Source organism: Sprattus sprattus (assembly GCF_963457725.1).
Source record: "Sprattus sprattus genome assembly, chromosome: 9".
Classification (NCBI taxonomy): Eukaryota; Metazoa; Chordata; class Actinopteri; order Clupeiformes; family Clupeidae; genus Sprattus; species Sprattus sprattus.
The window spans coordinates 26,054,779-26,077,967 of record NC_137928.1 but is presented as its reverse complement, the minus strand read 5'-3'; the positions used below and the strand labels follow the sequence as shown (position 1 = coordinate 26,077,967).

Here is a 23,189-nt window from a genome sequence, read left to right as displayed (position 1 = left end):
CAGCAGCATTGTCTCCCCTCCCACACCTGTGCTGCCTTGCTTTTCCCAGGATGATTGCAATCTGTTCCTAACATTTTTTATAGAGAAGATCAAAACCATCAGATCTGACATCCAGCACAGCCCTCTCTCCCACAGCCCTCCTCCCTCCCCTCCCTGCAACCACCCTCCCCTCCCTGCAACCAGTTAGTGTCCTTCGCCCCAATCAGCCCTGATGATCTTAATAAGATGGTAAAGAGCATGAAACTGTCCTCTAGTCCCAATGACATCCTTCCACCATCATTTTTCTCCAAAATCTTTCCCACTATTGAACCGGCCATAACTGCCATTATTAATTTGTCATTGTCCTCTGGCCAGTTCCCGTCTGTCTTCAAACATGCCGCCATCCAGCCTATCATTAAGAAGCCGAATCTTGACCCCTCTCAGCACAAAAACTACAGACCCATTTCCAAACTCCCATTCCTCTCCAAAATCCTGGAAAAAGTAGTTGCTAGTCAACTGACAGCCTTTCTTAACACTCACTGTCTCTTTGATAAGTTTCAATCTGGTTTCCGCAAACTTCACTCCACCGAAACTGCCCTGTTAAAGATTACTAATGACATTCAGATGGCTGCTGACAACGGTGAGACTTCTGTTCTTGTGTTACTGGACTTAAGTGCAGCCTTTGATACAATAGACCACCATATTTTAATCAAGAGGCTGCATGACTGGGTGGGCATTTCAGGGATTGCACTAGAGTGGTTTGCCTCCTATCTGTCGGACAGGACCTTCTCAGTAGCCATTGGGGACTTTGCCTCTCCCCCCTCCCCCCTCTCCTGCGGTGTCCCGCAGGGGTCAGTGTTGGGCCCTCTCCTCTTTACACTATATCTGCTGCCTTTGGGCCAACTTTTACGTAATTTTAACATTCCCTATCATATGTATGCCGATGATCTCCAACTCCATTTTAGTTTTAATCAAAAAGATTTACCCAGCCTATCAAAACTTTCAGTATGCCTGGACGCCATCAAGGTATGGATGGCGGATAACTAGCTACAGCTGAATAAGGACAAAACAGAAATTTTAGTCTTTGCACCTGTCACTTTAACATCTGAGATCTCAAAGCACCTGGGCACTTACTCTACCTTTGTCCGCCCAAGCCTGAGAAATCTTGGGGTGATCTTTGATGGTTCCCTGTCTTTTGAGCTCCACATAAAACAGCTTACGAAGTCCTGCTTCCTCCATCTGCGAAACATCAGCAAACTGAGGTCCATTGTGTCTTATTCTGAACTGGAAATGCTCCTCCATGCTTTTATCTCATCCCGTATTGACTACTGCAACTCCCTTTTCCCAGCTCTCAAGAAATCAGCTGCCGCCAGACTACTAACTAGAACAAATAGATATTCCCACATAACACCCATCCTTAGCTCCCTCCACTGGCTCCCCGTTTAATACAGGATACAGTTCAAAATTCTCACCATTACCTACAGATCTTTCCACCGACAGGCTCCTCTCTACCTGGTAGAATTACTCAACCCCCATTCAGTATCACGATCCCTCAGGTCCACTGATCAAAACTTTCTTTCTGTCCCACGTACCCGCCTCAAAACCTGTGGCGACCGCGCTTTCGCAGCCATGGCCCCTAGGTTATGGAATGACCTACCACTGGATCTTAGGTTTGCTCCCTCAGTGGACCGCTTCAAGAGCCTCTTAAAGACCCACCTTTTTAGACAGGCATTCTGTTAATTTATTCTTTACACCTTTCACAAGGCCTACTGTATTAACCCTTGTGCTGATTATTATCTTATTGTATGGTCTTAAAATTTGTTTTGCTTTTATTGCTTTTATATGGTTTTGTATATGCCTGTTAGGTTTTATGCTGTGTGTATGCCTTCCTGTGTTTGTACATTGGCCTACTTTGAACTGAATTGTAAAGCACTTTGTGACTGTTTTGTCTGCGAAAGGCGCTATACAAATAAAATGTACTTACTTACTTACTAACTGAATAAAGACTACCTGCTCATTGGATCCTTCTGGTGTTCAAAGTGGATGGATGAATTTGGGACTGGCTCCATGGCGACATGCAGTTCTCCAAGCATGGTTTTTTGCCGAAGCCACTGATCTTGGTTCCCAACGTTAATAACCGGCACAAGAAGGCTGCCACAAGTGACTGAGAGGTAAGTAGTTGGCCATCCGTAAAGGACACGGGCTCCAGGAGAGTGTGAACCCTAGACCCTGATGACAAGTGACTGGAACTAACTTCATGGACCCAGCGGGCACTCGTACCGCAGGGCCCTGCTGTACTCGAACAGATCCCACTCTGCCACTCTCCAAGGCCCGTTCCACCTGCTAGCATTCGGATATAGCTTACTGCCATCCCCTGCCTGCCTGTAGGACATCAGGAGATTGAAAAAGTGCACTTCCATTGTCTACAAAATGTTTATGAAACAATTACGGATGACATTAATTCCGAGGAGGCCAGGAACGGAATCTTTGTGGGGCTTGACCTTTAGGTTGGCTGGGTTTTTGGTAACAAAGATGCCCATTTTAGGAAGTGTTTGGCTGAGGAGGTGTATGTCTTGCTCTAGATACCCTAAGTGGGGTATCTCTAAGCTGTTGGCAGCCTTTAGTGTGAGCCAATTACAGGGCTGTAAGCCAAGCTTAAGGCGGGATAGCAAACATTGTTCAAAGGATTTCTGTGTGAGGGTGGTCACCATTGACCCAGTATCGAGCAAGCCACCGCCACACCTCTATGTCTGGACATTTGCCAATGAGTTGTGATGCACCTACTGAATGGTAGCCAGGGGTATCCCTACACAACAATTGGGCCATAACATCAGGGCGTGCTAGTTTTCCTGCGGTTGCTGGGTGACAGAGTAAGAGCCCGCCTCGACCAGAGGGGAGCTGGGCAGAAGCGGGCTATATGGCCAGGCTGGGCTCATCGTAGGAATATGAGCTGCCATCAGCAATAAACTGGTAGCAAGGGCCCCATGTCTGTGGTCTGGATTGTGGAGGGCCAGGGAATGAGGAGGAATCAAGGCGCATTAAGATGGTATCTAATTGGGCCTGTTGCTTCCGAAAGGCTCTCTTTTACTCCTGCCAGTTCGTTAGCAGGCTGAACAGACACATCACTAGAGGCAACCTCCATCTGTTGGGTAGCATGTGAGCTAAAGGACTGGGCGCGGGGCCTAGGGCTCCTAGAGTGCTCACGCCTCCTCTACGTAGTGTATGGCTTCGCTGCGAAAACATCAAGGTAGTGATGGTTGGATGGAATCTGTCTTGGCGCTGCAGCTCTCACTTTAGCACACTTTCTCTTACGTTCTCTACAAACTGGTCACGCACAACTATCAGGATGGGCAAAACAAGCTGAGTCCTTCGTCTTCACTCCTTCTAGCATGTACATGAGGGTACGGGGATACTCCCTCAGGGACCCCCCCTCAACTTTCCGTCTCTGGAAATACTGCTTCTGGAGACTAAGACCCCGTTTACACGGTGGGAAAACGCAGATATTTCCATGCGGTTTGGCCTTTCATTTACACAAAAACGAAGGTTTTATCACGGAAAAAGATAATTTCTAGAACTCTGGCCAAAGTGGAGATTTCTGAAATAGAATCATATATTCCATTTGTGCATCAATGTTTTTAGTTAAGGGAAATGTACAAAAACATCAAGGCATGTCAGACAACTTAGAAAAGTCTAAAAGGCATTGGACTGTAGAGTGTTAAGGTAGTGCTCATTTATACCTTAAAGCAAACGCAGGATTGCATTCTTTCCACCCTGTAGCCTCACGGAATCTCAACCCTTTCCCAGTGTGTGACTATTGGCTTTAACAATGGTATCCCCTGCACTTCCACCAGTGGACAACGAGTTTTCCATTCCATCTTGTCTACCTGTTGTAGTAGCCTAGATTAAATACACTTAAATATCTAGGACTCATAGCCAATTTAATAGATTAGCCTACTTATGCAAACCTACAGGTTTGGCATAGTTATGATGGCGCTTCGGGGCGTATATGAGGGTTCATGTAAACAGAAACTTTTTTGAAAACGACCTTGTGTGTACAACGTTATATTTGAAAACGGAGGGGCAGCAATATTCGTTTCTGTAAATACTCGGCTATGTGTAAATGTGGTCTAATATAGGACTGAGAAAACAAGCAGATGTAGTGGCTTGACCAGTCCAGTGCCCCGAGGGTCCAGCACTACCTGGGGTTGGGGCTGATATCCTGGTAACCTCTTCCCGAAGCCTACTGTTGTCTGCCTGCAACTGTTGCACAAGCTCAGTTAGGGCCTTAAGTTGGGCTGCCAAATCTTCCTCTCCCATGTTTATGCTACAAGTCGGCTGTGAGGATCCAGCTAGAGTTGAAAACAACAAATGGGAAGGGAAGAGAGAAACATTTAATTTCAAATGTGCCATAGGGGCCAGCCGAGACTTAATCCAGCACTGCTCTCCACCACTCTACTTAACCTCCTCACCCCTCACTTGCTGTCTGGCCTCGTCTTGAATGGACATCTCTAACGTCAACTCCGGACTTTTTGCTCAACGCGATTGTTCCTGCTCCTTTGTAATTTCAAAGGTTAGGTATTTGCTTTGTGTTATTTCCAAGGTTAAGGTATTTTGAGTTTAAGTGTATAATTCTTAAATTTGCTTTCTTCCCTGGACTGTTTCTGTTAATTAAGATCATCTTCTGAGCGTTTTTATTCCTAGCACTTTAAGTTTGATCACTAAACATTTTTAGTTTATCGTTTTGTCTCTGCTTGCCTGTTATTGGTGTCTGGCTGACTGAATAAACTCCGCTACCTCAAAGTCTGTGTTTCGCCTGAAGTCCCTGATAGCATCACAACAAGCTTAAGCATGACTGAGTAGGATACATGGTGAAGAGCATTTTCTCATCATGTCCACTGGTTGCCTAGATCATGTGAATTTAGGCCTTGCTCATCTATGCAAAATGCACTGCATACGTAAACTGAGATCTCACATATGATCCTGAAGGTGGGCCTATTCAAATTCATGATTTCACACACATGTTTCTCATACCTGTACGTTAGGGTGCATCAAAATGTAAGGCAAAATTTTATCTTCAAAATATGGAACCGGCTGGGGTTGCATTTTGTTCGAATACGCATAGAAATGACTTTGCTGAAGTTTTGTGAAAATTCATTGAGATTTAGAGGTGCAAGTGGGCCGGATTAACACTTTCTGAGGCCCGGGGCTAATTACCCGGGTGAGGCCCTTCATATCATGATGTTCTGACGCATGACCTCACACAAACCCACTGACACATCAGCGTACACAGTAGGCCTACCAATCTATGACAGACTATTTAAAGTGAACTGGTAATATGATTTCAATTCAATTAAATGAATTTCAATTCAAGGGTAGCTTTATTATAATTGCAGTAGTGTTGACAAAGCTGACAGAATGAGGATGGGGAAACAAAATGTATCTGAATTGGCCTATTTGAAAATGTAGGAAAAAAGAAAGTATGAAATTGGTGATTTGGTGACTTTGGCAAATCATTACAGAAAAAGTAATAGGCCCTACAATGCATTTGCTATCAAGTACAGCAAGTTAGGCCCAGACAACATAAATTAACTGTTTTTTGAAAGTTACTTAATTTATAGAAATGCATCCTGTTTTTGTAAACTCATCAAAAACTATAAAACAATGTAGGGCCCAGGCCCGGTTCTGAAGGGGTAGCAACGGGAGCAATTGCACCCGGGCCCGTGTGGAGGGGGGCCCGTCCTCTTTGATCCTTTCTGATATACCGAGTGTGTCTGTAACAGCACAAGTTGACCCTGTGGCCTGTGCAACGCAATCGATTTATTTAAAAAAAAAAAATGTATCAAATCACATGTATCACGCCCCCCTCCCCCCGTGGGAAAATCGCTACGCAGGCTGGTTAGTTAGACTTAGTAGGCTAAAATGTCGGGACACAAATCCGGTTCGCTAAAGAGAAAGGAAAGTAAATGGAGGAGCGAAGGTACAAAAAAGGAGGCAGAAAATGCAAAGAGAATTTATACATCTTGGCTGAGTAGTAGGTCAAGTAGACAAACGGCAGAGGATACGGGCCCTGAGACAGATGTTAGCGCATCCACTAGCTCAGCAACACAGGATGGATCAACAGACAGCGGCAACTGCTACTACATCCAGTGTGGAGAATATAAGTGACATAATCGCCAGATTTGCTGCGGCCAAGACACGACGCATACAGTTTTAAGGTAGGGCAATGGGGAATCAAGACAGTCCGCTGCGGCTGCATGCTTTCAGTTCAGTTGTGTTGATGTTGTTTAATTGATCGGATTTAGACTAGGTTTTTTTTTTTTTTATGCGGGGGGCACCCGGGCCCAGAATAGCGCCGGACCGGGCCTGGTAGGGCCTATTGTAGGCTATTAAACAAAGGTCAATGAAGGCCCCGGCTATGGCTCAAACGGTTTGGGCATTGAATGGTTAATTTACTCCGGGAGTAGCGCCCTGGTACATGTCCGGTTACGCACAACAAACCCCAAGCAAGAAGACAGGCAGGAATGTACGATGCAACATACTTGGGGGGAACTGTTTAAAATGTGCACACAAACAAGCTAAAACTATTTTACACATTAATGGGGCTGGGTCATATAGAGGAGGCCGCCGCGTCAAACATGACTCACCAAGGGACTTCAGAAGGCCCGTCTTCAGCTCTTCTTCCGTGCGAAATCATTAATGAGCTCCTCAAAGTCCATTTGGGCCAGCATGTCGTGCTCAATTGACATTAAAGTCAGATTGTTAAGTTTGTCCTCCAACATTGTCGTTCTCAGCCTGTTCTTGATAATTCCAAGTTTGGAAAATGACCTCTCCCCGCTGGCATTGCTGACAGGCAATGTAAGGTAGATCCGCAGTGCTATGTTGGTGGTAACTGCTACAGCGGGCTGATTACTCCTCCACATGTTGGTTAATTTGCGTGTTTTCTGTAATAATTCTTTCGCTCCTACCTTTTTTATTTCATCTAATTTTAGTTTTTTTGCTCCGCTCTCGTGTTTCCTTTGGCCCGGCATTTTCGCTCGTTTTTTTTTTTTTCTTCTATTAATTTTTGTCATTTGACCTTCAGCGACCGGAGGCCCCCCCTAGCGGCGAGGCCTGGGGCTACAGCCCGGTTAGCCCATTCGTTAGACAGCAGCATGTGAAATTTGAAATATTTGTATATTCTGACGTTTTCTGATTTTGCCGAGGTTTCGCACAAAGATACAAAAACTATACTTGAAAATACCATATTTGGTAATACAATTGTATTTAAATCACATAAATGAGAAGTACACACAGAAACTTAATTACAAAACTAGACAGTCAGACTGCAAACCTTGGCCAAAACGGCTCACTGTCAAAAGTTAATGGATTGGTCCCTGCATGCAAATTCGTTCATCACTTTTTCCGTAAAGTTGCTGACAGACAAACAAACAGACAAACCAACGCTCCCAAAAATATGACCCCCCTGGCGGAGGTAATAACATTTGTTTAAACCTGAACATTTAATGATGGCTTTTCTTACAATATTAAATACAGAACAAATTCAGCCAATGCGAAGAACATTTGTTTTCAACAGAACATTACAGAAATATAGAACTTAAATACACAATAAAATGTATGTGAAAATAACATATACTTAAGTTCAATATTAAATTCAAGAGTCTAAATCTGTATCCAGCTTGCGTTTACGAAGATTTGGCTGCTTAGATCGGCCATGCTCAACAGCCTGCAGCACATTTTGTAGGTGTTCCTCACTCCTGGCGGCTGCCACAAAGTCTGATGTTAGCTTCACACCACGTTCAGCACAGTCATTCACAACATTGGTGGCGCGAACGTTTGCTGTACCCATCTGGAATGCTGCACTGGTGGCCCATTTCTCTACATCAAGTGTGAGAAATGACGGATCAATGTTCAGCTGGTGGATGCCAAACCAGCAGTCTGAGTTGGCGAGGTCAGCCAAACGAGTGGTCGCTGAGAGAGCAGGAAACTTTGGTTTGCCGAAGCCAGTGCCAAAGCGAAGCTTTGGGAGAACTGGAGGAACAGTTGGTTTGTGCTCCAAGATGGCATCTGCAAGTGCACGCCGCTCACCAACTGGCACCTTGGTACTAAAAAGTGCCAGAGGCCTGCTGCTTCTTGGTGATTGTGCCCTGTGGAACAGCAGATGCAATGCGCTGTTCCATCAAGGCCAGCTTCAGAGTGTAGAGCAACTTGGCCATCCACCTTGCCTTGTGCAATGCTCCTGGCCGTTGGAAGGTCATTGAAGTCGCTTCAGTTGCACCCACATACACAAGACACAGCTGCACAAACTCGTGGTAGTCACCTTGCTTTTAGCTGAGCACTCCCTCAGCATATGCAGAAAGTTCTGCACGCAACTTGCCCATGAAAGGTGGCTCATCATCACCAGGGACATACTGGGAGAGTGGGCTACTGTCATCATGTGGTAGGACGTTCCAGCTTTCTCGTAGGCGTGCAAACAAGGCAACATCTGGTGAGCCTGACACCTCCAGTTTGAGATCGTTGAATATCTGACTAAGGAGTATCTCACCAATGTGGTGCCGACACCCAGACCAGAGTAATGGTCGATTGATGATGGCGGATTATGACGTAGGCGCCTGAGATATGGCTGCCGTTGCTCCTCCTCAAATTTAAACTTTTTTTCATCTTAATAATGTTATTTTCACATGTATTAACGTGTCAAGCGCGAATCACGTACGACAGAGAGGCTTTACTGAATATCAGGCTGAATCTTCAAATTACAAACGCATCTTGGGACTTTCACTCCGTTGGTTACCAGAGTTGTTTTCCTGGCTGTTTACCCTGGATACCCGTGAAAAGACGCCGGCGGAGGAAAAGGGGGAAACGAGCCGGGACCCTGGTGAAACGACAGCACCGTCCTCCGCTTCCTAGTATCCTACTTGCTAACGTCCAGTCACTTGACAACAAGCTGGATGAATTAAGAGCCAGGTTGGCATTTCAACGGGATATTAAGGACTGCATTGCATTTGTACGGAGACGTGGCTGGACTCCTCAATTTCAGACTCTGTCATCCTACCCGATGGCCTCTCCATTCATCGGCAGGACTCAACAGTTGATTCGGGCAAGAATAGAGGAGGTGGTGTGTGTATCCTGATTAACAACCAGTGGTGTGTGGATGCGAAAAAAAACATCGTCCGGCTGCTCACCTGACCTCGAACATCTAATGGTCAAGTGCAAACCATTCTCTGCAGTCGCTGTTTAACTTCCACCTGACACCTTCCGTCACATCCCACGCCTTCGCCTGCTTCGTGTTTGTCATGTCCTGAGACTCATAGGTGTATTTTTTTTTTTTTTTTTACGGTTCCCACACTGCAGCCTACTCCTCTAGGAGCATAGTCTGGGTGTTGTCTTTCTCTCCTTCTCTTCTTCCCTATCTTTAGCCATTTTCACTCTGGCAGGGGGACTGCCAATGGAAACTAGCCTTTTGGCTACAATTGGGTGCATTTACTTTCTAATGTTTATTAATGCACACTGTCCCTCTTTATCAAATAAACAAATCAAAAAGATTCAGTGACAGCTGTATGGCAATGCAAGCAGCTGTGAGATGACCAGTGTTAGAAGCAGTTGTGTCTAATGCCATGTTCACAACCTGATTGGCACAACCCCACTTCTGCAGCAACTGGCAGGTCAGTCGGGCAATAATTGTTCCACATGCTTCATCAGTTCCCTTCTTGTACGCTGGCACCCCAAGCAGCTTCAGCTTTGTTGTGTCTCCCACAACCACTGTCAGGCGCTCTTCCAGTTGCCGAACATTGGAACATTGTCAAGTGTTGGTGTTAGCTTGCTGTCCCAGTGCATAGAGCACATGGGAGGCGGTGTCCACTTTCTTTCTCTCTCAGCTGGCGCAGCAGGTGCCTCATCTACATCGCTATCACTTTCACTCTGCAGCACAGCTGGGCTTGATGTCATTTCCTGCTGTTCCTTGATTGAACGTGCCTGCCTGGCTGCTGCTGCAGCTTCACGCTCCTGCCGTCGCTTCAGCTTCGATTACAGCTTTGCATCAGCTGCACCAAATGTTGCTCTTCTGTCACCCCTCATGCTGGCAAGGAAAGCTTTGCCCTCTGGATCACAGATCAGCTCCTCAGCATTTGGAGGCCACAGTGGAAATGTGGCATCCAGCTTGTGCTCCATAGCTGCTACCTGTCGAGCTGCACCATCACTGGAACGCCTGGCCTTCGGTATGCAACGCAGTTTCTTGTTGTCATCAGCCAGTGCCACTATCTTGTCACAGGTCCTATGGTCACTGACCATAGGAATGTTCGCTTTGTCATAGAATGGGCGTACATGGCCCATTACAATTTTAGCTGCTTCAAATCTTGATATGGCTCCAACAGCACCAGCTTTCTTGGAATGTGCTTGTACCTCACTATGATAGAGCATACATCGCAATATTTGGTGACCATTAGGCAGTTTGGCACCAGTGATGATGCCATCATCTTCAGTTATACTTGGACCAAGACCAAAGACTAGGGTGCGACTACTCTTTCGGTTGCTTGAGTCTGAGGCCCCAGAGGCCATAATCTTTGCAGAGCTGGAGTTTTCAGCTTCCATTTGGCCTGATCACATACTACTAATAGCCTTATTGTCTCCTAAAGACACCAGCAAAAAGTATATCACCAATTAAGAATGAGAAAAAAAAATTAGAGTGTAGCAGACCAATATTAGACATAACAATGTAGGGCTGTTTACAATAATTGTTATTGTTTAGTCTAAATGCACACATCAGAGCCTGTGGTGGCTTCCTTTAACATTTAAGTTGGCTTGGCTACTTTTTCCAGCAGAGATCATAAAGCAGCAGATTATGTCCCCGAGGCAGAAATGTGTTAATAAATTCATAGAGTGTTGACTGTTGAAGTATGCTGAAGAACATTTGGGCGAAAAGCAGGAACGCACTTTGACATTGACCCGTGACTAATTCAATTAAAAACAGAGCTTTGGAAATCTTTTCCTTGCTGACTGACAGTGGAGACCATAACTTCGAGGCAAGCAGGAGCTTGCTCCAGTGATTTCTCCAGCGCAATGGGTTTTCAGTGAGGAGACGATCAACGGTAAATGGTTGCAGGAAGTGTTGAAGGCATATGCAATGAATGATATTAGCCTAACAGTAATTATATCCATTATTTGATTTAAATGATACAATTCTATTCTAACAGAAGATAAGTAAGAAATACGGTGGCTTTACGGTACATTACATGGTGATGCTGTAAGCACCCTTCCATCCCCCTATACCACCACACCGTTGCATCTCTAAATAAGCACTGATTGAAAAAATATTTTGCATGTGTTCTTGGGTCATGGAATGGAACACTTTTATCACCCAGCCAGATCAATATGCTGAAAGTGCATATTTTGATGCACCCTACTGTACGTATAATATTTAAATGAACTAATTAATAGGCGGTGTTAGTGTTGGTTAGGTATCGTTGTTTATTTCTAACATATTATTACCATGATCGTGATATGCTTTGGGTTGTAACTGGCAGAACTGCAGTGATATCTGAATGATTTTACTCTATTCACTTTTGGAAAACTGAGTATGGATTAGGCATTACTTGACTGAACTCCTGACTGTGAGGTGTGTGGTGCTTCACTGTTCAACCTGGCCTCGACATGATAACAGTAACAACATGACATTCGGCATGATAACAGACTGATAACAGACGCAACACTTACAAAAGCTGGCGGTGTATACCAACAATATAACTATACTGACTGCCCATAATGGTAATAAGTTAATGACATTTAAGCATAATTTTAAGATGATTTAAATAACAACTTTATCATGTTTATCAAAGGTTACATGCAGGGTTCTTTTCCATGACCTTTCAAGGACACCTAATGAAAATTCATGAACCTTTACAACCGACAAGTACACAAATATGCATACTTGCTCCACAGGTTTGAAATCAATTGTAATTGTGTGAGGAAATTAAATCAGACACAAAGAGAAGCATTTATTTGTCTACAGAGATTTGACTGCTTCCACACTTGGCATAAAATCTCAAAGCAGCATTAAACTTCTCATCTCGCAAGCCATAAACCAGAGGGCTTATGGCTCTGGAGACAACGGAGAAGGCCAGGAAATTGAAGTAACGCACAATGAGGTAAGTATTGACATTGCTCATCTCCAGCACTCTGGCCTCAATCAAGGGCCCCGTGACCTCCAGCGTGCATAGGACCAGCTGGGCGATGTGAAGCAAAAGGGTCCGCTGGCCCTTGGAGGCAGCCTGCTTGTTGTCCCCAGAGGCTCTGCGTGCCACATGCATGATGGAGGCGTAGCAGAAAACCAGGATCACAAGAACAAGCACGTAGTTCAGTATGAACAAATTCCCCCTCATGATCATGTGCCAATCCTCGAGGAGGATTATCTCGTAGTAGCAAAATGCGGGCTGGTCGAAATAACTCTTTGACACGTAGGAGAGGAAAATCATGAAATCAATGAAAGGTTTGGAGAAAGCGATGAGCCACACCATAGCTATAAACCCCATAGTCCTGCCAGGTGAAAAGATGTTAACATGTCTGAGGGGCATGCATATGGCCACATAGCGCTCTAAGCACATGGCTACGATGGTGGTGGGTGACACATGAGTGAGGCCCCCCATGAGGAGACTGAGAGGTAGGCAGGAACTCACGGGCAGCAGCAAAAACACCTGGTAAGTGATCACAACAAAGTTGGTGGTTAGGAGGAAGGCCGTGTCCGCGATCAGAGTCTGGGCGAACAGCAGGTATCTGGGTTCGGCCCTGAGTACATGCCGCTTTAAGAAGACGACGAACATAAAGATGTCGATGTAGACAAATGGCCAAACTAAGATCTGGGCCAGCGCTGTGGTTACGCTCAGGCGCACTGGGTCACTTCCTGTGAAGAGCCTCCCACCGCTGCTGTTCCGCCCCTGGCTGCTGTTGTCACTCATGGTCTGCTGTGAGGCAAAAATACATTTTTAAAATCAGTCAGAAATGAAGTCCAGTCTAAAGACATATTGTGGTTTTAAGAGATAAGACCGAGTGTAATACATATATACACATTTAGCTGGTTAGGTGCACAGTCTTAAACTTTGACTTAAATTATCAATTAATCACTTTTCCAACTCTGACTTCTCACTTCTAAATCTGAATCTATCTATTTCTGGCTTCATGTAAAGTGAAGTTCTAAACCTGACTTTATATCTTTCTTAGCATGTCATGAGTAACTATAGCAGCCTAATACACACCCTGCATATATATATATATATATATATATAAACTGATAAAAAAAAGTTTTACTTGGGTGCTACCCACATAATCAGCTGTGCTGCTCATCCCACAAATACAACAGGCGTTCCAATGATATAAAATACAATAGCAATTATCATCGTAACAACAGAGAAATAATCGACCAAACACACATTTCCAAACTTTATATATATATATATATATATATATATATATACATGCAGGGTGTGTATTAGGCTGCAATAGTTACTCATGACATGCTAAGAAACAGATAAAGACAGGTTTAGAACTTCACTCAGACATGAGAACTTCACTCAGACATTAAATATAGACTCTTACAATACGGTTTGGTTTACACCTTGTGTGTGTTGAACATGCATTTACAATGTAGGCTGCAGTTTGTTAATCAAGATGTTACTTTCACTGCTGTGAAAGAAAAGGAAGTCAGATGTGCATCACTGTACAACACATTCACAATGTATTGGTTCTAAGACAAAGCCATATGGACAGGATCTAACAAGGAACATGAATTATTTATCATACAGTATTACTCTTGCATATAATAAGGTATGATGAATATAAAGAGTAAAACAACATTAACATATAATGTATATATTGTAAATATAATAAACAACATGCAAATATATGTAATTTTATGAAGAAATTATAAACCGTATATATTGGAAGAAGAAGATATTTATCACATTATATAAAAACAGTCACATAAACTAACAAAGAGTATAATGCATATCATTTTATCCAGAGTCCTTACCTGTGATAAGTGTTCATGGTCAAGTGATCAGATCTTGACTAAAATCCTTGCTAGCATTACTTTTTATAATGAGTCCTGTGATTCATTTGAATATTAAGTTGTTGACAACCCCATTATGTCTATAGGGAGTTTACTTTCATAGCTAAGCCCATCCTGAAATGAATGATATCTTTACAGGGGAGAGTAGAGTTAGATTAGACAGTGGATAAACTGACCCACCATCTGGGAAACCATACACAATTTTTGTCATGTGAACCTTATTTAGTTTGTATTCTCCATTTCAATCTTGATGTGAAAGAAATGGAGAATGTAAATAGAGTGGTGAGCATATTTGTGACAGTTTTTTGCCTGTCAAAGCAATCAGTCTCACATCAGAAGTAATTTTTCTCAGTTTAAAAAGTTGTATCAGATATGCTGACTAATGCAAAGTGTGTTGAAACATATCAGTGATTTATGAAAGTGTAGCTCTGGGTTGCCAGACTAAGATCTTTCCGTTAAATGGTGGCTGTGGGGCAAAATGAGCCAGAGCGTTGGGGGTACGTTTAACCAGTGCTTCATCTTAACCCCTCATACATGAAATGAAGTCAGATATTTTGTGTTTAAATACGTGTTGCATCCTAACAATCTGCAATTGACTATATTTCATATTTTAGATAAAGCGTAACAGCTGCTATTTCATATAATAGCCTTTTCCATACATAACATGACGTGATATTATTTATGTCATTGGCTACAAAGTTTGTGATTATACACACATTCAGAAGATGTTGGTGATAATGTTTATGGGCTAAAACGTTTGCTCTTATGCCAAGTTGAGTCTATGCTGAAACTGAAAAACAAATCATCTGTGGATGTTCCTCAAAACAATAAAGTTTCAATCAATTTAAGACGTTCCTGTGTATTTCTTAAAGGCTAAAGACTTGGCGAAACAGCTTCAGGTTTCAGAACTGTCAAACGGTACATTAGTTGTTCAATTATATTTTTCATGAACACCAATAAAATCAGCAGATTTTGTGGGATTTAATTATTAATGACTATATTTAGAATTATACTTTTAAATCTGGTTAATACAGTAATTCTCAGATTGCTCAACTTAATATGTGGCAAGCTGGGCCATAAGACTAGGTTTAAGGTGTATGTACGCATGTATCACGCAGAACTTTCCAGAAATGCCTCTGTAACAGAAGTAATCACTCCTCGTGAGTTCTCCTCAGCCCAGGTTCGGGAGAAACAGTAGGCTAAGTCAGCAAACTAGTTTATTTTACAGACTGCTCACAGAGACACAAATCGAAGACAAAAAAATAGAAACTATGGGCTCTTGGTTAACAAGTTGTTGTTCAGAACAAGAACCGTTATCAACCCCTTACTGGAGCGCTGTACGTCTCTTCTGAACCGGGGAAGGGTCCCGTCAGACCTCCAACCCAGATCACCCATCTGATCTACATGAGTGAATATTTGCGGCGAAAGTGTCCAGGCTGCCCACACCTCCATCACTCCAGCCCTGACATCTGAGGAGCCCCCTGTGGGTTGGAAACAGTGGTAGTATTGGCTGGAACCTGGCGTTGGGGGAAGAAGAAGGAGGAGGATTGGAGTGTGGATGATGCACGTGGTGGGCGGGTCAGTTGTTTTCAAATGACAGTGAGTTGGAGAATTTTCTGCGGGGAGTCTGAGTCAGGCGGGTCTAACTTGGTGTTCTGAATCGGCAACGATGGTCCGTCGGAAAAGCCCATCCTGCCCAGGACAGCTTTTTTGATGTCCTGAAAACATCCCCAGGAAGTCGCCAGCCAGTTGCGTGCTAGAGCCGTCACTTCGAACATGAAGCTCTCGGGGGCATCTACTTTAGTCATCTTTTGCAAAGCAATACCAGAAAACGAAATGGGATGAGGCAGGAGGCACCGGCCCGGCTGTGTTCACCTTATCAGTCTGCCCTGCCTCCCTCCTGCGGCCAAGCAAGAATCACACCTCGCCAACACAGCCTCGCCACCACAGTTGGATCCATAAAAAGGTGATGGATCCCCTTTCACTTAGAATGGGGTGATGTCATCCGTTGCCAAACTGAATTGTGGTTCCGTTGCGTTGAGTTGCTTGCGCTGAAAGTTGAAAAATGCTTTTCGAGAGGCAATGCGTGTGTCAGCCAATCAAATTGCGACGTTTAAAAAAAGAAAGCTGGAGGACAAAATTCCGTAGATGGTCATATTTGTACATAAAAGTTGTTTGTTGTTGACTATTTTTCTGTAACTTTTCAAAAACTTAAGCAAAAAAAGACACGGTGTAATGTAAAAACACTGTTATTTTAACTGAAAAATACGTCTGAGGGAATTTGCGAGGTATCTGAGCCAGCTATCTAATGTTAACATGCTACAACCCGCAAGGCAAACAGCTTGCTAGTGGCGTGATTGGTTATCGACCTGTCAATCTCGTTATAACCGTCTCCTATGACCTCCATCATCTGTAAAGCATCCATCAAGCAACGCATCCAGTGTGAGCCAGCCATAGCTCTGTCTATGTATGGGAGTCAACCGGAAGTCCAGTAATTCCTATGGAAACCTCCATGATTTCCAATCTGTTTGCAAAACTAACACTTCCAATTTTTTTCATCAAGTACATTTAAAACATTTTATGAGATATGGTGGAAAGGCAACTGGAGTCTAGAGCAGAGAGTAAAAAAAGAAAAGAAAATTGTGGCGTTGATGCTCGGTAACCTGTCCTGACAGTCCTGCTTCACTACAAAGGGAAGCAGTGCTACCCTACCCTATGAGATAATAATAATAATAATACATTTGACCTGTATTGCACTTTACATTATACAAATCTCAAAGTGCTCCATATACATATAAAACAACAATGAAAATTGATTAGCAGAAAGCTTTTGAAAAAAAGATACGTTTTTAGGCCTTTTTTAAAAACGTCAGTAGACTGTGGGCCCTGAGATGGTCAGGGAAGGCATTCCACAGCCTTGGGGCAGCAGAGGAGAAAGCCCGGTCACCCATGGTGCAGAGCTTGGTTCTGGTGGCTTGAAGGGTGTTTGCAGATGCAGAACGGAGGGAGCGTGAGGAGGTCTGGGAGAAGAGGAATTCCCTGAGGTAGGGGGGAGCATGTCCGTATAGGCATTTGTGGGTGAGGAGGGATACCTTGAACTCTATTCTGAGTGGGACCGGGAGCCAGTGAAGTGCTTTCAGGGTGGGGTTGATGTGGTCGTGTTTTACACACCCTCATCAGGATCCTGGCAGCGCTGTTCTGGATATATTGCAGTCTCTGTATGCTCTTGCCAGGGATCCCAATGAAAAGTGCGTTACAGTAGTCCAGTCTGGAGGGGACAAAGGAGTGGACAAGCTTCTCTGCATCTGCCAGGGTGAGTGATGGACGGAGTTTGGCAATGTTCCTGAGGTGATGGAATGAAACCTTGCAGAGGTGTTTGATGTGGGTGTCATAGGTCAATTCAGCATCCATTTTAACACCCAGGTTGGTAACTGATTTGGAAAAAGAGATGTTTTGGCCAGAGAAGATAATGCTAGTGATGGTGGAAGAGCGGAGCTGATGTGGTGTGCCGACTAGTATGGCTTCCCTTTTCGAACTGTTCAGCTGTAGGAAGTTTACCTTCATCCACGCCTCAATCTCCTTCAAGCAGGTGGTCAGAGTGGATGTTGGCAGAGGTGCAGCAGAAGTGGGTGTTGTCCTTATGTAGATCCTGGTGATGAGTGATGATAAATACTTTATTAATCCCGTTGGGAAATTCTGGTATCTTGCAGCTCTCTCATATTTACAATAATTACAAACAATATATACAGACAATATGATACAATACAAACAATACAATTCAGTTATGTACAGTGCAGGATGAAAGATGTATGGTGTAAAGTGCATAATAATTCAAGTTTAATGGCAGCTGGGACAAAGGACCTCCTATGCCGCTCAGTCTTTGAACGTAGTGTGGTGAACCGCCCGCTACGGAGGCTGCTGGACTTTTCCTGCCAGGACATTGTGGAGGGGGTGATTAACATTGCCATGATGGCCAAGAGCTTGCCCTGCATCTGTCTCTCAACCACAGTCCCAGCCCTGTAAGCAAAATGACGTCCCCCTCGACGTCCTCTAATGGTCTCTTCGAACGTTCCAAAAACGTAAATGTGTATGGCTCCCTTGACAACCCTAGGACGTTTTGCACGACGTTGCAAGAATGTCCTGAGGGCATTGTGGTGACGTCTGCGAAACGTGTTTTAGACGTCCTGGAGACATTATTCAAGGACATTAAAAGGACGCACCGCGAACGTTGCAGGCACGGTGGGGGTAACGACCGTTTTTGCTGAGCTAAATGAAAATAAATAAATAATAATAGATCGCAGGAGCCCCCCCCCAGGGTTGTGACAAGGGATTCAGTGTCTTGCTCAAGGGCGCTTACAAACTTGATTAGGAGGACTGGGAATTTAACCCGTAACCTTCCTATTACTAAACCACTTCTCTACCTACTGTACTACTACTGTACAGTCAACTAACTTAGTCATTGTTTTCGAGGGTTTGAGGAAAAGCATATTGTAGCAAGCTCAGTCACTACGCATTGAGGGTTTTCCGTAATGATTACTTTTTTAATTAACATCCATGGCACGTCATAGACGTGCGGTCAGGGAGGCAGTGCCTAATAACTAGCCAAACTAATAATGATAAAATAAAATAAATATTAATGCTTCTCTACTGATTTGGCTATAAATTTAATTTCTGCATGATTCCAATAGAATATACAGAGCATACATAGGAAGGTCTGTGTATAATATCAAGTCTCTAGCTTTAACATTGAGCTTTCCACAGGCCTTCAAAGATGCTGCAACAGAACGTAGAGTACATTTTGCGCAAATTCAAGCACCCCGAATACTATGATATATCAAAGCCACACCCTTGGAAGTTCATATTCTTCAAGTAATGATATTTAAGCCTAGGGTTAGTTTAAGAAAGTTTGAATGAGCTAGTTTAAATACTTTTCTAGTTACAGTATAGCAATCCTAAAATGGCACATGGCATTGTTGCTAAAACATCTTTTTGTGACAAAACTTTTGGGAGTGAAGAGCTTATATTTGGGACTATTCCTATTAAGATGTGTATGAACAACCTTGAATTTTTTCCACGAAATCTTATATGGTCGGGTGAGGAGATTTTCTTAAATTGGCACGTTTGGCATGGAATGATTCTGATGTTATAGTCTCCTAGATTTAACTCTTACAATCATAATTTGAAAAGGTAGAAACCCTGCCTGTGCAACTTTGTATGAAAGCTTTTTCACAAGTTCATATTCATGAGTGCATATTCACACATATTAACACAAGTTCATCAAAAGCTAGCAGCTGCCAACTGTATGTACCTTACCTTCGTTGTGTAAAGAATGCTGATATGCAAAACTATCAGTCGTCAATGTGCAAGCTGCCAATTGAATGGTGATTTAAGATATCAGGTTTATATATTTGTAAATCTAACTCTGAAAGAGTCAGTGCCTCATCAGCCACAAACCTCACCGCACATCACTGTGGCACGTACATCACTGCGACTGCTTGACACAAAACCACGAGCACGAGGAGGCTCAACAACAACAAAACGCGCTATCTCATCCAGGTGTCGCCGCCCCCCAACTACTCTGACAGGCCCTGCAGCGCATAGCATCCCACACATGAGCTGCCATGGCTACAGAGAGCAAGGACACAGGCACACAGGCACACAGACAACACAATGAACATGAACACATCAACACATACAGGTCGCTACAATATGTTTCTAACTGTGTAACGGGTCGGTCACATTGATGCGTTGGAATGCGTTGATCCAACGGATGGCAGATGAGGAGTCTGGCGCGTGGGGTTCTGTTGATACCAGAGACGTTATAGTGAGATTGACAGGTCAACAAACCAATCACGCCACTAGCAAGCTGTTTACCCTGTGAGTGGTAGCATGCTAACATTAGATAGGGTGCTCAGACACCTCCCAAATCCTATCAGACGCATTTTTCAGTTACAATAACTTTTTTTTTTACATTGTACAGTGTCTATTTCTCGGTAACTTTTAAAAAATCTAAAAAAAGTCAAACAACAAACTTGTAGGTACAAATAAGAGAATATACGGGATATGACTGGCTAGCGCCTGTGCTGTCAGTTATGCATGAAAGGCAATTTGATTGTCTGACACATGCATTGCCTCTAGAAAAGTTCAACATTCTTCAACTCTTGCCGCAAGCAAAGCATGAAACGCAACGCACGCGAACCAAACGGAGCCACAATTCAGTTGGCCAAAGGATGACGTCACCCCATTCAAAGTGAATGGGGATGCGTTAACCCTGACGCATCAACGCATTCCAACGCATCAATGTGACCGACCCGTAACAGCTGCATAGCTCGTCAAAAGCACATCTAGCTTTGCTGAAATGGTCTTTACCCCAACGTCTCTGCTACGTTCACGGTGCATCTTTTTAATGTCCTTGAATTATGTCCCCAGGACGTCTAGAAAACATTTCCCAAACGTCACTGCAATGTCCTCGGGACGTTCTTGGAACGGCTGTCAAGGGAACCACACACATTTACGTTTGGGGAACGTTCAGAGAGGACCATCAGAGGACGTCAAGGGGACGTTTTTGAAGGACCGAATGTGAACGTCCCGCAGAGGACCACAGGTAAAGGTTACTGGGACGTTTTTGAAGGACGTCCTGGGGACGTGTGCAGAGAGCCCAAATAAGAATGTTCCCTAAAAGTCCGATTTAAGGCTCATGCGAACGTCACGCAGAGGACCACAGGTAAAGGTTACGGGGACGTTTTTAAAGGACGTCCTGGGGACATGTGCTGAGAGACCAAATTAGAACGTTTCCTAAAAGTCAGTTCTAAGGCTCATGCGAACATCCAGCAGAGGACAACAGGTAAAGGTTACGCAGACATTTCTGAAGGACATCCTGGGGACGTGTGATGAGAGACCAAATCAGAACGTTCCCTAAAAGTCAGTTTTAAGGCTCATGCAAATGTCACACAGAGGACCACAGGTAAAGGTTACAGGGACGTTTTTGAAAGACGTCCTGGGGACGTGTGCTGAGAGACCAAATCAGAACGTTCCCTAAAAGTCAGTTTTAAGGCTCATGCGAATGTCAAGCAGAGGACCACAGGTAAATGTTACAGGGACGTTTTTGAAGGACGTCCTGGGGAGGTGTGCTGAGAGACCAAATTAGAACGTTCCCTAAAAGTCCGATTTAAGACTCACTAGTGCAGTGCCCGTAGGAATTATGCATTCGGTAGTGTTAGCAGACGTAGGTGTAGCTGTTGGGTAGTGTAATAGCAAGACATATTTGCACTCCACATAGGTACAGGTTACACTGAAGTATTATTGTGATGCATGTTTCCTTTTCATTAAGAAATGTTATAATGTTGTATAGCCTTTTTGGAGATACACCAACAAATAAAGTTTGAGATTATGTAGTGGATGCAGTTGAATATAGATGTCAAAGTTGCTGTCTACAGCGAGATTTGCGCGTATTTCGTGGACTCCATAGCAACAGATGGGAAAGCAATGGACAATCTGAAAGCCTCCGAGGCTAATCAATATAAGCTACCATTTGTAGCGGTGTAGTACTCCACTCTTGCGTTGTGATTTTTATTGGCACCCAGCCGTTTATTCATACACTCTGACAGGTTTAATGAACACAGAGCAAAGGCGATCACACACAGTATCTTCGGAATGACAGCCTCTCCCAGCCAGGATAAATGCAGACTGAGGTTTATAATATTGCAATAATGAGAAAACAAAGTACACACGAATTACAACAGATACATCGGGACACTAATACATTGGAAAACCTCTCTCATTGCGTCAGCAGATGCATGAACGCATGGTCACAGGTGTAGGCTTACCAGCAACGTTGAATAGAAAGCTAACTCTTATACAAATACAACAAACACCAATATACTACTTAACATGGTAATGAGAGTTGGTTACATGCCAGGCCCATACGCATCAGCTGGGGTAACATCTATGACTGTGACATCATTCACGTCGCGGGTCCGCCCCTCTTTCTCTGAATTACTACACTACCCATAGTGCCTACGGCAAACGATAAAATACAAATATGTCGCGAACTATGAATTCAGAAATCTTCAAAATCAAGGATGCACAGGTTCATGACATGCGTAAGCTACATGTGAAATCTCATAACAAATGTAACTAATGTCAGGGAGATACGCCCTAGACTGACAGACAGACACACAGAGATTTCTGGATTTATAGATAGATGCATACGTCACAGAAGGACCAAACGTAGACTTGCTACGAATGTCAACAACGTTCTGGTAAAGTCCTCTAGCGAACGTTATGGCGGGGACCAATAGGGGACGTTGCGAATGTCCTGTTAACGTCCCCTGTTTGCGGGGTATACAACAGTGCCTTCTCCTTTCCCTCAGCCCTGCAGAGTTGTAACTCAAGAGAGATGTAGAAAGGCTGTGGCAACTTGATGTCTCAACTTGTTGTGAGAAGCAGGTAATGAGATCTAGAGAAGATCAAGAAGCCATCAATCTTTTGGATCCAAGAAGACCAGATTGGTGATGTAAGATTCATGATCCATCAGCTGCTGTGAACACGAAAGGTTGGCCAGCAGAATATCCAAATTGGTTATATTATCATGTTAACAAAGGAAAGGTCCCCACACTGGATTTGCTGAGGTCAGGAAGCAAACTAACTTAATTCATTTTTCACACGGATCGAATCTTTAATTACGTAAGGATGGAGCCTGGTAAAGAGAAATTGCGTAAAGACGAACCCAGCCGATTAGGTTGAACCGGCTGTAGTACATCCCCCACGCCTGTTGGTGGCACTTTAGCGCTTCTACAGACAACTGAAAAAACGTAGAAGAAGACAGGAGCACACGGATAAACAGAAGACTTAAGTCAAGCTCCAATTAGCAACGTTTAGCCTAGACGCATAGCCTACATTTAATCTGCACAGTAACACATTATGGTGGTTAATAAAATCAGTGGTCAGAGCAGACTGTAGGCTATGCAAAATTGAATTCTTTTTTTGTATTGACAATAAAGAGTTTGGAACAGTGCAACAAAGCAATGTGCAACATGACATGTCTGTGAGTTGTCTTATGGAGAGTCTGCAATGCAAGTGGTGTGGATCCTTGATAATTCATGGTTTACAATTGCTTCCTATTTCATGGTTTTATTACTAACAACAAATTTATGCT

At 43.7% G+C, this 23,189-nt stretch overlaps 1 protein-coding gene across 1 annotated transcript; it reads right to left on the bottom strand.

Annotated features, from left to right (window-relative positions):
- Positions 1–11,966: 11,966 nt before the first annotated feature.
- LOC308370402 (odorant receptor 131-2-like) lies at positions 11,967–12,923 on the bottom strand (the record flags this gene model as incomplete). Its single annotated transcript, XM_080845054.1, has 1 exon — positions 11,967–12,923. One exon carries the CDS (start codon positions 12,921–12,923, stop codon positions 11,967–11,969), a length of 957 nt encoding a protein of 318 aa, XP_080701180.1.
- Between the last annotated feature and the right edge of the window lie 10,266 nt (positions 12,924–23,189).